This window comes from Erigeron canadensis, chromosome 2, assembly GCF_010389155.1.
Source record: "Erigeron canadensis isolate Cc75 chromosome 2, C_canadensis_v1, whole genome shotgun sequence".
NCBI classification, from domain to species: domain Eukaryota; kingdom Viridiplantae; phylum Streptophyta; class Magnoliopsida; order Asterales; family Asteraceae; genus Erigeron; species Erigeron canadensis.
Window position 1 is genome coordinate 5,703,528 of NC_057762.1, and position 17,931 is coordinate 5,721,458.

The 17,931-nt window shown below is 31.6% G+C and overlaps 1 protein-coding gene across 1 annotated transcript; it reads left to right on the forward strand.

The window, feature by feature from the left end:
* Positions 1-13,829: 13,829 nt before the first annotated feature.
* Positions 13,830-15,199, forward strand: LOC122588456 (secoisolariciresinol dehydrogenase-like). Its single transcript, XM_043760581.1, has 2 exons — positions 13,830-13,929; positions 14,257-15,199. Exons 1-2 carry the CDS (start codon positions 13,904-13,906, stop codon positions 15,074-15,076), a joined length of 846 nt encoding a protein of 281 aa, XP_043616516.1. The 5' UTR covers positions 13,830-13,903; the 3' UTR covers positions 15,077-15,199.
* The last annotated feature ends 2,732 nt before the right edge of the window (positions 15,200-17,931 follow it).

Sequence of the window (17,931 nt, forward strand, 5' to 3'; positions counted from 1 at the left end):
CGATGGTTTAAAGAAGTTTTCGAACTTCAAATTTGATTCTTGAAAAAATATTGTTTATTTATATGTTAACAATTATAAATTTGATTATGTAATAATAAATTTACCATATTCATAGTTGATAAGTCAATGCTATATTTTGGCGTTTTTAAAATTTAGAGCACATCCAAATGCTTCTATGTATATCTAATACTAGCTAATTAGCTCGGGTTCAATCCGGATATAAATTAATAAAAGTTTAATGAAAATGTATCTTCATCATTGAAGTCACAACGAAAATGATTGAGCATATTCATAAATACCTATGTGATTATTTACTAAAACATTTTTTGTTTTGATAATCAAAATACATATAGTTACCTTCAAAAAAAGTTTTAATCAAATATATTTAGTGTGCGTAAACAACAAACATAAATATATTACTCATAACATCATAATAGTCTACCTTATTAAACCATATATAAATTAATAGAGTTCTAAAAAAAAAAACCTTTTTTATAGAAAAAAATGGCATCTAATATCATAGATAATAAAACAAAAATGAAATAAGTTTTAAGAAGAAAAATGTTTGTGACATCATAAGTTAAAAAAAAAAAGGAATGAAGCTTTAAGAAAGAATGTAGAGATGACAAATAAACTATTTTAATAAAATTTTAAGTCATAACAATCTAGTATATACTATAAGATAATTGAACTAATGACTTATCAGCCAATCATATCGCTCAATTTCATCAAATTATCTCTCGCTTATGTCATCATTTAGATTAGCTATAAATTAAAAACTCTAATAATTATTATCCAAATATATTATTATATTATAATTTATATTAATTTGTATAAAAAATCTCATTAATTTACACTTTTTTGTTTTCCGTCAATAATTTATACTTTTTAGCCCTCAATACTTAATTTATATTTATTTTTAGCATCAACTTGAGGAAACTTTTTTAAAAAAGTTACAAAAGGTATTTATATTTAATTTTTTAAAGTTTTAATTGTCACTCAAATCAAGAATCCTAATTATTATCTAATTATCCTAAGACATGTGATTGAAAGTAAACTTATTCGTGTTATGAGTAGTGGTGGAGCTATGTGGTTGCAACGGGTTGCCATGGCAAACCCTCAATTTTTATGAAACTCTATATTTTTAGTACTATATTCATGTATTTTTTTAGTTTAAACGTAAATGGCAACCCCACCAATTATACACACTAAAATATTATACCTTCAGTTTAAAGTTGAATCTATTGCTGAACTATACCAAGCCTTAGCAAAAACGAGAAAAGCAAGTCACTATTATCTTATTGATAGTTTGATTCGACTTGTGTTGACCCTACCCGTGTCTACTGCAATTACTGAGCGTGCATTTTCAGCCATGAAAATTGTGAAAACTAGACTACGCAATAAAATGAGTGACGACTTCATTTCCGACAGTCCTGTTCTCTACAATGAGAAGGGTATGGATTGAACTTTTAGTTTAGATTCAATTCTAGATGATTTTGGTGATGTAAGAGAGCGTCGTGTACAACTCAAACTTTCTAAATGAAAAATCTATTGTGAAGTTATCACGTAGTTATATTTTGGTATATCTTATAACTGGGGCGGAACTACATTGCTACAAGGGGTAGCCCAGGCTACAGGTCCGCTAAATTTATGTAGTTAAAAGTTTTTGAAAAATGATGTATTTTTTATTGGTACTACGGGTCAAATAAATATGGGATACAGGTCTTGTAACCAACTTAAAACTTTTGAAACATTTTTTTACCAATAAAACTTATAAAGATGTATATATATACAACTAAATGATAAAGAAAAACTTCAAAGAAAGGCAAAAAATTCTTAAAATTCATTAAAAATAGCCAAAACTTTGTTAGAAAAATGCTAAAATTCGTAACAATTTAGTCGTTATCGTTGTTATCATCACTTTATGCCGATACAATGCCAGTGGAAAAAAATTTGTGCTACTGGTCACTTCCGATTCTGGTTCCGCCACTGCTTATAATGTTGTAGTTTGATTTTACGCTTTAGTATATCCTGTTAAAAAAAAATTGGTGACCCCAAACCCAAAATCCTGGCTCCGCCACTGGTTATGAGTGTGCATCATGATCAAATACATATACTTGAATGTCAAGTACAAGATCACAAGTATGTTTATATTTTAATTCCTAATTATCTTTAATAATAATATTAAATTATGAGTACAACTGGTTCAAAAAAATCTATAATAGAGAAATTATTGTAGCATGTGCCTTGTGGAATGACTATGACAAACAATTCCATCAATATGTCTCAGCTAATAATGACAGTGACAACCTTGTGATTATTGTACTACAACTTGCAAAGTATGACACTTAGAACCGTATACGTTCAAAATTATAAGCTTTTATGAATTAAATGTATGAAAATTTAATATTGATAAATATCAGTGTTGGATACGGGTCTAAAAGCTAGTTTTTTACTATTTAATATAGAGATAGGGATTTAGATATATTATCTAAATTATACGTTATAAAACATTTGAGTAAGTATTTAATATTGCATTTAACATACTAACCAAATTTATTGCAATATCAATAAATGAAAAAATAATAACTAAAACAAATATTTAACATTTATTATTATAATTTAAAAAGTCAAACAAAGCAATAAATTGTAATGTATAAAACTCCGGATGAGAATCAAATTTATAACATATTATATTATATGATACTTTTATGGAAAAATGATCTGTACTGTATGATTTTATTTTTCTTAGGTATTCCCATGTTAAAAAAAAGTTACAAATTAAATCTTTGAATTTGATAAATATACATAATCCTACTGAATTTTATATAATCCTCCCTGAAAATACACATGCTTTACTTAAATAGGTACAACATGTTTTACTTAAGCTTTCCCTACTTTTATATGTTACATAACTATCACGACATTAGACAAATACAAATTAAAATGATGAATTTACAAATACAGATTAAGACAAAGTCTAGCCCTAGAAACGAAAGCCTCTTCTTTGGGTTTTGGACCGATTTTGTACCCAACAATTGAGGTATTACAACAACTTAAAATCATACAAAATTGTGTATTAAAAACAACTTCCATACTAAATTGTGTATTAAAAACAGCTTCCACCCAAATGTAACCATGTAGGCCAACTAGATTTCTTATGGAATAACATGTTCTTGCTAACCAATTCTCCCGCTATACAAACTCCTTACACCTAAGATTATGGCAATTTACAAAATCTATTTAAGTGGATAAATTATCTAATTATTTCTCATACAAAGATGGTGGTACATTATGGTTAAAGTGTTGGAATAAACATGATTCGATTCGAGTGATAAAACATCCCCAATCGTCTTGTGGAACCTGTAAGAACATTAAAGCATAATTGCTATTGATTTCGAGTTCCCATAACAAGGTGATTGAGTAATAATGGGATGAGTAATTCGGTTGGAAAATGATGCACGAATTTGAGAGGAATACATACACGAATTTTAGGGTATTATGTGTGTTGGGATTAACCTTAACTTAGGGTTAATTACCCTCTATTTATAATGAGAGTAATTACACATTCAACCCTTCTGGTCTTTAATGTGTGTACCATTAGTCCTCTTAGTTACAATCACCTAATGGGAAACCCTATACTACGTCTCTAAGAGTAAATACGCCCATCATATATTTACTTAGACATAGGGATTTCAGTTATCGTTAATTATCATATCAGGAATGATACATGATCAGTGACGGTCACACTAACGTGGTTCCAACATTCTCCCACTTGACCAAGCGATCATTTATCTATGAGTATTCAAATAAGTTTCGGAATATACTCATTTTGTTTTAAACCGAAATCATAGCCAATAAGTACAGTCGTAGAGAAGAATATCAACTTAGGACCCCTACTAGTCAAACTATAACTCAAATTTAAAACTAATAAGCAATGATCAATTGACTAAGACAAATTTTGTTATATAATGTCTTTACACTGTTATGAGCTCGAAGTGTAACTAATAGACAAACAAAATCTGAATAAGGAGAAATTTTTTTCATTAACATAATAATAATGACCAATAAGTACAACATGCTATCATAATGGGTCTTTTAGTAAGCCTCATCTTCGACACGTGTCCTACAAAGATTTTAGGAGGAAGACCTTCGGTCATTGGATCCATTAGCATATTTATGTGTGCTTATGTACTCAATACAAAGAACATTTTCCTCAATCCGTTCACATAAAACAGATACTTTGTATCGAGATACATCTTAGCGCCAGTTGAACTGTTACTGTTGAAGAATTATGGTAGCTGAGTTATCACCGTAAAACTTCAATGGTCTAATCATAAAGTTGACAACTTTCAAGTCCACTGACCAGGTTCTTTAACAACATCTCATGACATGAAATTATGAACGTTCAGACATCATGGTAGACGTTGCAGTCAGTTTCTACTTATGACTCCGTCAAAAGATAGGTTTGCCAGCTAATCATAAATATACATCCAGAAGTAGATTTCTTGTTGGAATTAAAACATCCCACTACTTCTAAGTTGTCACCTCTTCTATAAACTAATATGTAGTCTTTGGTCCTATGAAGATATCGTAGAACCTTTAGTCGCTTTTCAGTGTGCTATTATGGGATTAAATAGTTAACTCCCAAGCATACCGGTAATGTAAGCGATATCTGAACAAGTACAGACCTGAGCGTACATAATGCTCTCAACTACTTATGAGTAAGGTATCATCCTCATTTGCCCTTTCTTTAATCTCAATGTTCAGACTTTGGAAACAATTACATACATTTCCTTTTACTAATAGATCTATAGTGGGTGTGTAGTGTTGCATGTTATAGCGTTCTAAGATATGTTCAATATAAGCCTTTTGAGAAAGAACTAGAACATCATTACGCCTATCCCGATGTATTTCGATACCTGTGACATTAAAGGCATCACCGAGATCTTTTATGTCGACATTCTGCGAAAAGTAAACGCTTCGACTTATGCAACATATCCAAGTTATTACTTGCAAGTATATCATCCACGTGCAAAACAAGGATTGTAAATTTACTCCCACTGATCTTGAGATAGGTGCATTAATCCACTTGATTTTCTTAGGAAGTCTTGTCCTCTTATGACTTCATTAAACTTAACGTACCATTTTAGTGATGTTTGCTTCAACCTGTATATGGACTTATTCAACTTGTAGATCATGTGCTATTTACTTTATGGAACTTCAGGTTCACATGTATCCGTCTTAATGCAAGTTTGCATTTAGGAAAGTGGTCTTGACATCCATCTAATGTAACTCTAAATCATAATAAGTTACGAATGCCATGACGATCCTTAAGGAATCTTTATGAGACAGGAGATAAGGTCTCTTGATAATCAATTCCTTCCTTTTGAGTAAAGCCCTTCGCAAATGGTTATGGCCTTATAGCGTGTGACGTTTCCATTCGGGTCTAATTTGGTTTTGAATTGAAGATCCACTTGCAACTTATAGATTTGGATTCTTTAAGAAATTCAACCAATTCCCAAACGTCATTATGCTATATGGAATTAAGCTCTCAAATTATGGCTTCATTCCACTAAGCGGCATGATCGCTATTAATGGCATCTTAATAAGAGGTAGGATCAGTAAGCTTTCCAATGTCCTCAACTTCAGTTAAATAATGAAATCATCAAAGCTATGGTCTTGCGTGACCTAGATGATCTCCTGAGTTAATTTTCAGGTTTAGTACAAAAGATGCTTTGCTTTAGCATTATTAATAAGATGCTTTAACATTAGTAATATCTCTATTAGGAGGATTAGGATTTTGATTAGGAGAAAGTGGATCAGTGATATTAGGAGCAACATTGGGTACAAGAGGAGTTACCGGAGGAGTAATAATAACCGACGAGTGGTTCCCCCCGCTTCTTGTACTTCCTGCAAATCTTAAGTTATGATTTGTCATGCTCCCACTGATCTCTTAGTTCTCATGAAATGTGACATACTGCGTGTCAATAGTGCTAGTAGAGTAGGAAAGACAATAAAACTAATAACCGATAAAGAAACGGGTAAAGTATTTAGGATTCAGTTTCTTTAAGTTAGGGTTATAGAGTTATGCTTTGGCAGAACAGCCTCATACATTCATATAATTCAGACTCAGTTTTATTTCTGTCCAAGAGTCTTGAGGATAGATTCTAATGGAACTCTCATTGAGTATATAAACAGCTGTGTGTAAGAACTCAGTCCAAAGGAAAGTAGGTAAGTTAGTGTTGACAAACATACTTTTCACCATGTCCATTAAGGTTCTATTTCTCATTTTAGCAACATAAATTTTTGTTGAGGAGAACCAAACATGGTGTATTGGTTTATTATGCCATGTTCCTTTCAAAAGTTATGTAAAGGACCATGAGTTTGACCAATATCAATATGTCAACCTTAATACTCACCTCCTCTATCTGATCTCACAACTTTTATTTTATGATCAAGTTGGTTTAAAAAAAACAAAGTTTTAAGATCAATAAAAGTCTCTAAGGGTTCAGATCAGATATAGGTGCATATAACATGAATAATCATTAATAAATGTAGTAAGTGATGTATGTTCTAAGATGGTTGCGAGATAGGGGCTACTAACATCAGAGTGAATTATTTCCAACAAGTTGGAACTTCTAGTGACTTCTTTCTTAATCCCTTAAGCCATTGAATACATGTTTCAAACACTAAAGTCAAGAGAATGTAATATTCCATCATTTATGAGTCGTATCATGCAAACTCGTGAGATGTGGCTAAGGTATTTATGCCACTACATGGAGTAATTCTCTTAATTAGTTAAGTGATTTTGTCTTTGTTTTAGTTATGTCATCAATATTAGGAGACAACAAAGACTGTGAGAAATTTTGATCTAGTTCTAACTTATACAACAATCCATTCAAGAAACTAGGACCAAGGAATTCATTATTATCAGTAATGACAATCTCGTCGTAACCATGAATTAATACATAACTTTCAAGGTGTTAGACCAAAAAAAAATAGACACAATGTTCTGAGAAATTCTCGGTACACATAAGGTATCCACTAGTCTAATACACTTTCAAGTGTTTATATGTAAATCATAAGTCTCCATGGTTTCGACATATACGAGATCAACACTTTCAACTCTAAGCTTTCTTTGGTCATTTGATAGCTTCTGGATTGTATGGAACTCCCTTATAGAGTTGATAACATGAATCATAGAACTAGAATCACTCACACATTTATTAATAAGTAGATCAAACATAAATAAATCAAATATTACATGAAATAAGTTACTTTTATAAGCTAGCTACTCCTTGATTTTAGGGCAATCTGGGCACAATGAGAATTTGCAGTTAGGATTGCTAGTCAAGGACTTAAAGCTAGAGGCACAAGGTTCTGAGAAATTCTCGGTACACATAAGGTATCCACTAGTCTAATACGCTTTCAAGTGTTTATATGTAAATCATAAGTCTCCATGGTTTCAACATATAAGAGATCAACCCTTCCAACTCTAAGCTTTGTTTGGTCATTTGATAGCTTCTGAATTGTATGGAATCCTTATGTTGAGTTAATCACATGAACCATAGAACTAGAATCACTCACACATGTATTAGAAGATACATTAAACATAAAAGAATCAAATATTACATGAAATAAGTTACCTTTCTTAGCTAGCAATTCCTTGAAATTAAGACAATCTGGGCACAATGAGAATTTGCAGTTAGGATTGCTCATCAAGGACTTAAAGCTAGAGGCAGTAGCACCATGATTATCCTTTTGAACTGTAATTGTAGCCTTATTACTGTTATATCTTTCCTCTTAATGGAATTAGCAGTGGTAGTAAGGTGAACACTTTAGGTTGGCCCAACTTAAGACGAACATTTTCTTGCACACACATTGCATTTAGTTCACTCATCGACCATTTATCCTTCATAGCGCTAAAGTTAATTTTGAAGGTGTCAAAATGAGCATGCAATGAGATCATTAGAAAATGCACAAGAAAATTGTCTAAGACTTCCATTTTAGGACTCTTAAACTTATGAGTCATGTCAGTCATATTCATTATATGTTCACAAATACTGCTATTTCCTTTGTATTTAAGCTACTTGCATACGCCTTATACATTCCCTCAGATACTATGATTGATGAAGTTCTTGACCATCATTAGTGACAAGTGATTCGCCCTATCCCACTTTCTTAAAATTTGCTTTCTGAGCTGCGAAAAAGTTAGCAGTAATAGCAGTGGGTTCATTATGGCGAATGACATAGTCAAGGTCTAACATCTTCAGAGTTAGAGGTAATTAATCCTTTCATAAAGCAAAGTTTGCACAAATAAGTGGCTTAATGCATAAGTTAGGTACTACAGTGGAAATAAGGAGGATGTCAATTTATGATACAAGTAATAGAAGATTATTAAAGTAATGCCTAAAACTAAGGGCAATAAGATTATAGTGACATAATTGGCTATCTAAGGCAGACTAAGCAATATCTATAAAACTAATGGAACTAAAGTAATGCCTAAAGTTAACTAAGGGCTAATAATAATGTTCCTTATAATAACATGATTAGATATTTAAGCCTTATTAAGTAATGTCTCTAAAAGTAATGGAACTAATGTAATGCCTAAAATACGTAACAGGCTAAAGTAATGTTCCTAAGATTAACGAGACTAAGACCATTATATTAATGAAGCCAATGATAAGTAAACCTATTGTAAACACCAAAACAATAAGTTAACATAAGGCTCTACTTAGAATTTACATCACCTTTGGGCAGAAGTAACTAATATCTAAGTACAAATGAGCATTAGGGTCATGCAACACAACGCTTATCTTTTGACCTTTGGGCACAAAATCAAGAATCGTGTATATTATGCATGAAGATAGTCCTTTTTAGCACACAAAGAATATTGAATCACCTTTGGGCATAATCAATATACTAAGTGTTCATTATGCCAAAAGGAAAAAAACGCACCATGAGAATCACATTTGACCTTTGGGCACAAATGATGAAACCATGTACATTACTGCGAAGCCCCCACACATTACGGGGGTCCGGGGGCAGCGCCCCTGGTAGCGGGGTCCAAGGGGCAGAGCCCCTAGCTGGGATCGAGCTTAAAGTGCTATGGCAAAAATGACTCAGAAAAAATTATTTTTGAAAAAATTAGAGACAAATTCAGCCACAAAATTATAGGGTAAAATAGTAAGCACGAACACATTCATTAGCTAAGATCGTCTTTAGTATACACAAACTTAAGTAATAATTTGTGATCAAGTAAGCACAAAGTTAGGTAATAGTTCGTGATAACATAAGCACGAAGTCATCATAAGTCGTGTTGACATTGGAACGAAAATATCATTAAGTTGTGAGGACATAAGCACGAAGATATCATATAGTCGTGATGATGTCAGCACGAAGATGTCATACACTCGTGATGACATAAGCACGAGCTTGTAGTTAATTCGTGTATAGAGATAAGCTGAAGTTCGTGTGATCATATAAGCGTGAAGGTGACATAAGCACGAAGATGACGTAAGCGCGAAGAGCAAAAGTCGGATGACGTCATCACAAAGATGACGTCAGCGCGAAGTTCTTATTCTGCAGATTTTTAGTTCGCGAAATTCATCAAATTCGAACCGGATCCCGACTTATTGTTCGTAACGAGGCTCTGATACCACATGTTGGAATAAACATTATTCGATTCGAGTGATAAAACATCCCCAATCGTCCCGTGGAACCTGTAAGAACATTAAAGCATAATTGCTATTGATTTAAGGTTCCTATAACAAGGTGATTGAGTAATAATGGGATGAGTAATTCGGCTGGAACATGATGCACGAATTTGAGAGGAATACATACACGAATTTCAGGGTATTATGTGTATTGGGATTAACCTTAACTTAGGGTTAATTACCCTCTATTTATAATGAGAGTAATTACACATTCAACCCTTTAGTATTTACACATTCAACCCTTCTGGTCTTTAATGTGTGTACCATTAGTCCTCTTAGTTACAATCACCTAATGGGAAACCCTATACTACGTCTCTAAGAGTAAATACGCCCATCATATATTTACTTAGACATAGGGATTTCAGTTATCGTCAATTATCATATCAGGAATGATACATGATCAGTGATGGTCACACTAACGTGGTTCCAACATAAAGATCTTACGAGCTTGTTTTAAATACTATCAAAGTATCAGGCATGAAACTAGTTACCATTACATACTAATATGGACGAATCGGTTTAAAAAGCATCAAAATATGATACCGATCTTAATCCCATATGAATTGATACTAGTTTGAAAACAGTAGGAAAGTTGGTGTGATAAATCAGACACGATGATAAGACAACACGATAAGACATGACATCTATATATGGGTTACACAAAAACACAACACTACATGTAAGATCGGTTAATAAGCATCTAATTTATTTAAATTTTCAAGATGAATATTAATTAACTAATATACCCTTATATTATATATTACTTGTAATTTATACTTTTCTTTAAATATTTAGTCAAAGATTTTCTTATTACCATATTGAATTGCCAACAAATGTTTTTACAAGTTAATTATGAAAATCATTTATCTTATAACTGAAAAAGGAGGTGAAGAGTACACTTGGCATTTTTTAAAGCATTTTTTTTTTTGCCTAAAACTCTAGTTTAATTACTTTAGAGCTTTCTCTTTTTTTTTCTAGTTTTTTTATTTTTTATTTGCTTATTAGATAGATTATTATATTTAAAACTCTATGCTAAATCTTTTATATCAAAACAAATCTTTTTAAAATTTGAAGATATATATAATATCTTTAAAACTCTCTCAATGAATTATTATAAATACAACCTAAATTTTTAATAATCATTCTCATTATTCATCTTCATTCTATATTTAATAAACAAATCAAGTTTAGTAAATTAATCAACAAAAAAAACATACGGTTGTTTATATCACTATAATTTTATTTTTGATATTTTGTTCGTGTTTGTTTATTATCTGATATTGAATTGTTATGTTATTGTTATTTTTCATCTCTTTTAATTTAGTTTGTTGTCAATTGTAGTTTGATTATGACTTCTACTACAAAAAGGTTTATTATTTTAATATTGATTTGTTCATGTTTTGTTATTTTTCACTTGTTTTGTTATTAATTATTTTGTTTTAATATACATTTGAGACTATCCGTCCATTGAACGCGCCTGAAAACTAGTATTTTATATAATGTTTAGTTTTGAAATTGAAGAAAATGTAGTGGATTTAAATTAATCAGAAGAACCATTAGTCAGGTATTCTTGTTGATACTTTTTATATGGTAAATAATTTCTTGCTTGTTAGAGTATCTTCAATGGAGAGCTTTTTCAAAAACTTTTTACTATTCTATCAAGCTTTTGATTTAAACTAAAAGCTTTTTTTCCATTGAAAGTAAAAGTTTTTTGTTAATTAATGACTTGTTTTTTCTCAAGTCATACACTATTTGTCTTATTTAATTTAATATTTTTTAAATGATTTTAAGCTTTTTAAAGACCTGATCCATTGGAGCAAAAATTAATATAAATTAATCTTTCATAAAAAGCTTTTAGAAAAACTCCTATATATTATGGATGCTCTTAGAAAGATAAAAGATAAGTATCATAATTTAATTCAGGTGATACCATATATTAATATTTTAGAAAAACTCCTATATATTATGGATGCTCTTAGAAAGATAAAAGATAAGTATCATAATTTAATTCAGGTGATACCAATATTAATATTTTAATCAATTAATCTGACCATAACTTTCACAGTCATGAAACAATAGAAAAGAAATGATATATAGCGGTCAAGTAAGGTTCGAGGAGACCAAAGGCCAGGCCTGTCAAAAAATTTTGTAATTCGCAGTAAACGACCGAACATTTAAAACATTGAGTCTCTAAAGCTCATTTTGTTCAAGAGTCATAGACGTACATAAGTTGCTAGCTATGGCGGTGTGATGGTAATGGCGACGATGACAGTGGGCGGTCTGACTTTGGCGGTGTGTGGTGGCGACGATGGTGAATATATATGCAAATTAATGGTTTGCATATATTAACAGTTTTATTCCCATGTTGATATTATATATATATTGCTGGTAGAGGTGAGAGAAAAAAATAAATCTGTTTTTTAATCTTGACCGTTTAAATTAATTGGACAAGACGATCTGAGCCCTCTAAATTAAAAGTCAAAGTTAACTAAAATAAACATAATAGTGGTGCAGGTTAACAAAGGCTGTAAACATTCCTCTATCATTTCTCTACAAAACCCTTTTTGTCTCTCTGGCCGCCATAACAACCGCAGCGACCACTTCCACCAATCACCATTACCACGCGACCCCTATCACTACCGCCAATTACGACCCTTTCTCTGATGATTCTCCGGAGACCACTTCCCCGCTATCTCTTTTCGCTGCTTCGGCTACCACAACCACCCGTTCTGCCATCACAACTTATATGTACGGAGTATGTTAAAAGTTGAATAGCTTTTGCAATAAATTCTGTCAACTTTACTTTTTTAAACTCCTAGTGGTCATTTTTCTTTTTACTAATATGGTTGAATTGAATGTAATGAATGAATAATTAATAACTTTGTCCTTAGGAATATCCATATCCCTTTCTCAATCGTTAGATTTTTTCTTTTCAATTTATAAGGCTTTATATTTTACAGTAGTCTTATATTAAAAACAAGATGGTTAAAATAGTCTTTACCATAATTAAAAATACATATTAACTGTTTTAAATATTTAAATATCATTAAAGTTATTGAATTGGATATATATATATATATATGATATTTTAGGATTTAAATAGGGGAAGTATGATATTCATTATTTAAGTTGGGTATATATGATTTTGAGATTCATATCGTGTATTTGAGATTGAGAGTTTGAGATCGAGATTATTTTCATCCCGTTAAAGTTTTCAATCTAGCGGATCTAACCTTATTTTTTACACTCTTTGAGCCGAAGGTCCTTTCCAATTCAGTGGATCTGAAAGCAACCTCTTTACTTTATGTAGAGATAAGATCTGTCTAAATCATACCTCACTCATACCCCACTTAACCGGGATTGGGTACCGTTGTCGTTAATATATATTATGTTTATATATTTTAGGAGGGGAAATATGAAATTCACTTTAAAAAAATTCTAAAAAAATTGTATGCAGTGAAATAATAGGTAGTAAATACATCAGACCTTTTCTTTGACTCTTGAAAACCAACATAAGTATATGGACAAATCTAGAGGCCCCCCATGAGGTTGGGGCCAGTGCAAGTGTTATGGCAACCATAGAATCGGCTCACGCATAATTTGAATGACAATCTATATCTATACTATCTCACCCCTTTTAGTAACTAAAATTTTGAAAAGATCATATTATCTTTATTTTCTATTCACTAATTTAAACATTTTATTTTATTTACGTATAATATATTTAATAAAATAAATTACAATATAAATCCTCCAACCCTTAAGGAACCATATTAATCTTTCTTACATAAATTAATTTACATTCACTACCACGCTACCACCACCGTTACCACCACACGTCGTCACCACATCTTCGTTGCTACCATCATCACCGCCGCATCGTGCATGCATCCGTCTAGTATATAATTATACAACCTCTTATAAACATAAAAAGTAATAAATAAAAAAAAAAGTAATAAAATGGTGATAAAGATTAATAAAAAATTAGTTCGTAAATAAATATTTCACAAGATACTTAATCAAATGGTGATAAAGATTAGGGCCATATATTCCGACCATTAAATATTTAGTAATGAAAGACACTATAAAATACCGATATGTGTCGCATCTTTCTTCATCATCATTTATACATATATTTTGTATTTGTATATCAATCATATATCTGGCCTATTCATTTCCAAAACATGATGAATGTTGATTTTTCCAAAAGGTACGTATAGTACTTTCCATATATCTATATATAATCATCACGATTTCTTCTGTTGTTATTACTTTTTAACAATTCACCTCAATGTTGTAAGCTATATATATACGAGTATTATGGTTGATATAGCATATATAAAAGTAGGGATAAAAAACTAAACTAAATTAGTGAGTACAAAATATGGATAGGATACATAGCATATATGGTGATTTTACTTTATGGTTCCAATTAACATTTTGGTATTATATAATAATTATGCATAACTGATATATAGTGATCTGATTATAATACACGTTTCTAACATATATATTACGGTTGTTTTAATTCATACAGATTAGAAGGAAAAGTCGCGATAATTACGGGTGGTGCTAGCGGTATTGGAGAGACCACGGTGAGGTTGTTTGCTAAACACGGTGCCAAAATTTTGATAGCCGACGTGCAAGACGCCTTAGGGATTTCTCTTTGTAATGATTTGGTATCTGATCAATCATTTGAAACCGTATTTGTTCACTGTGATGTTACTAAAGAAGCCGATGTGAAAAACGTGGTCGACATTGCTATTACCAAATTTGGAAAACTCGACATCATGTTTAGTAATGCTGGCATCCCAGGGAATCCGGATTTTTCAATACTAGACTTTGATAAAGAGAACTATACTCGGGTTTTTGATGTTAATGTGTTGGGGTCATTTTTGGTAGCCAAACACGCTGCCAGAGTTATGATCCCCGAAAAAAGTGGGGTGATTTTGTTTACTTCAAGTACGGCGTCAGTGTGTGCTGGCGTGACACCAAATTCGTATACAGTGTCAAAACACGCGATTGTGGGGTTAATCAAAAACTTGTGTGTTGAATTAGGACAATACGGGATTCGTGTGAATTGTATCTCACCAAGCTCTGTTGCAACGCCGATGTTGACTAGTGTAACGGGATTGGATAAGACGGTGTTAGATGATGTTATGTGTGCTTCGTCGGTCTTGAAAGAGGTCAACCCATCCGCGGATGATGTGGCCCAGGCCGCATTGTATTTAGCAAGTGGTGAATCCAAGTTTGTTAATGGGCTTAATTTGGTGGTTGATGGTGGTTATAGCACCACTAATCAAGATTATCGTAGGCTATTACAACAAAGGTTTGAAAATCCTCCACCATTGTTGTAGAGAGATTTTCTCTTAACATTGCATATTTGTTCTTAAATAGTTGCTTCTATTTGTAAAACCATGTTTCTTGTGTAACGAAAGAACATAAACATATTGAGAAAACCTCAATATTAGCTTTGCTCATATGTTATCCCATCTGTTTGATCTCCTAGTTTATTTATTTTTTTAAAAAACAATAACGGATAAATGGCTAACGTCTCACGCGAATTTATAAGTTTGCAGAATTTTGATCATAGTTCATTCATACTTTTAAGAACTAATTCCGTGTGGTAAATGAAATTTTAGAATTTGTTAAAAGAAAATGGAGACAACATGTTGAAAATGAATTTAAGAAAATCTTAATCCAAACTATATTTTGGATAATATAATATAATCACGTTTGTTGGCACCGATAAAAAAAAGTTGACAACTTTTTTATCTTCTTGGTTACAAGTAACTATTCCCGTCTCATGCCCAACTGAAATTAAATAAATTTCGGAACTACAAGTAATTAAGAAGTATAAGCTTATGACGGGATCTATTTGTTTTACGTGATGGTGGATCCTATGGAAGTATAGGAATGATGTTGTCTTTAACGGGAGCTCTACCTTAAATGTCGATGTTTTTGACTCTATAGCTTTTATATTTTTTTCCTGAATTAATTGTCGTAACAAGAAAAAAACATTAGATTGGTCCTTATGGCAAATTAGCCCGTTATATCTGATATAACTTTGATTTTCCTTTCAGCCCTTTGCCGAAATAATTTATATTAATATAATGTATCTGTTTAGAAAAAAGTCCTTTTTGATCGAAGGTAAGCGTATATTGCAATGTCAAAACTTGATAGTATATTTTAAATGATCTATACTGCCTTATAAAAAAATTTATCCCTCTTTTTTTTTAAGAAATATTCAGAAAAAATTAAACATTGACAATGATCCAAAAATAAATACCCACACTATTGAAAACACTTGTAAAAAGTTACTCCATTTGCCTTTAAAATCCTTGATAAACTAATTTACACCATACATTCTTATCTTATAATCTATACGTTAAAAATATTTATCTTCTAAAAGATCTATATTATTACTTTTATATCAATTACATTTACATCAACCTACACTACTTGATGTTATCACCATTGTCGTGTTGTGAAGATATCGTGCTAATACTAACAAGTATTTGCGCTCTATACGGGAGTGCTCACGTTATTAGTATGTCATTATCTTATACAGTATTATGCATTATTGTATTTATGTATATGTGATTGAGAAGTGTCGATCTTTTAGTGTTGATTTGTGGACACACAGAAATCAACATTTGCCTCGCCGACATATCTTCTCTAATGTTGTCAATTGGGTAAATGAGTGGAAACCTTCTAGTTCTATGTACTGCTTTGGTACCCAAAGTGTACACTGCATAGAACTCATGCCCGGTAAGTCACCATCCTCACACATAGGATCACAAGATATAGGATCTCCACGTGTTTCAAAATCAGAAGATATAAGCATGGTACCCGCACAATGCAGCGACGGTGGTGGTAAAGGCGGTCTAGTGATGTCGATGATGGTACTATTGGTGGTAGTGGCGGTGTCAAGGGGTGTATTGTAATTGTGATAGTGAAATTTTTTTAGAAAATAAGGGATTAGACTGATAATTATTAAAATAAAGGTTTGGAGTGTAAATTAATTTATTAAGGGCAAATTTGGTATTTTATAAAAACTCTTTCCATAATTGGTGTTTATTAAGGGCAATTTAATAATTTCGTATGTAATTATTGTGTAACTATTTAAAAAATAGGGAGTGTGATAATTTTTATAAATCGAAAGATGTGGGTCTTGGTTATTATTGCATGTAAGTTGTGAGTGTTTTACGTTCAAAACACATTTTACTTAAAAACAAAAAATACAATAAACTTTTCTTAAAGGAAGTGATATTCGTACCATATAATTTTATTAATTTAGTACTCTAATGCATTACAAACTTGTACAGTATGCTATAAAATATATAATTTTAATAAATGCATTATCACTTCTCTTTCTCAAAACCCAATAGCATGAAATGTTTGGTTAATCTTTACAATACTTATGTATAATAAAATGCTCATAAGTTTGGTTTTGACACAAGTTGAGATGGTTACGCAAAATATTAATACGTTGGGTTTCTTGTGATATAAGAATATAAAAAAAAAAAATGATAAAATGGGACGAGTGGTATAAATTCAAATTGATGTAAGTATTACTTATGTTGTGTTGTACTATCACGTATCAAATTTTGGTAGGACGTTCAAAACTATCCGTTTCTGAATCCGTTATCCTAAAATCCGATCCGTTTTTATCCGAAGTTTCGGATTCGGATAGTAATTTTTGAAATATCTTCGATATTTCTTTTTATTATCCAAAAATATACGAATTTATCCAAAGCTATCCGAAAATCTATTTTATTTTCTAAAAGTTCGGATATTTCGAATAGTTCGGATATCCGAAAATTAGGATATGTGTTCAGATATTGTAATTCATTATCTGAATTTCGGATATCCAAAACTTCAAATATCCGATTTTGAACACCCTTAAATTTTGGGGTGAAGTGTAAATACCTTTCAGATAAAAAAAAAACTACAACGTTGGACCCTTTCATGGCCTACAAACATTGAATATCTATACTTCTATATCTATAATCATTTATAATAACTAGATGGGTACCCGCACGATGCGGCGGTACCTTTTCAGTGATAGTTGAATGTGTTGGTACCTTTTTGCAGTTAAGAGAGAGTGGGACCAATCTTTTTGTAGGTTGATGTTGATTGCTGTCGAGATGAAACTAATTTTTATATTAGGGTTCATGCGAGAGCAAGAGAGAAGAGATTAGGGATAGAT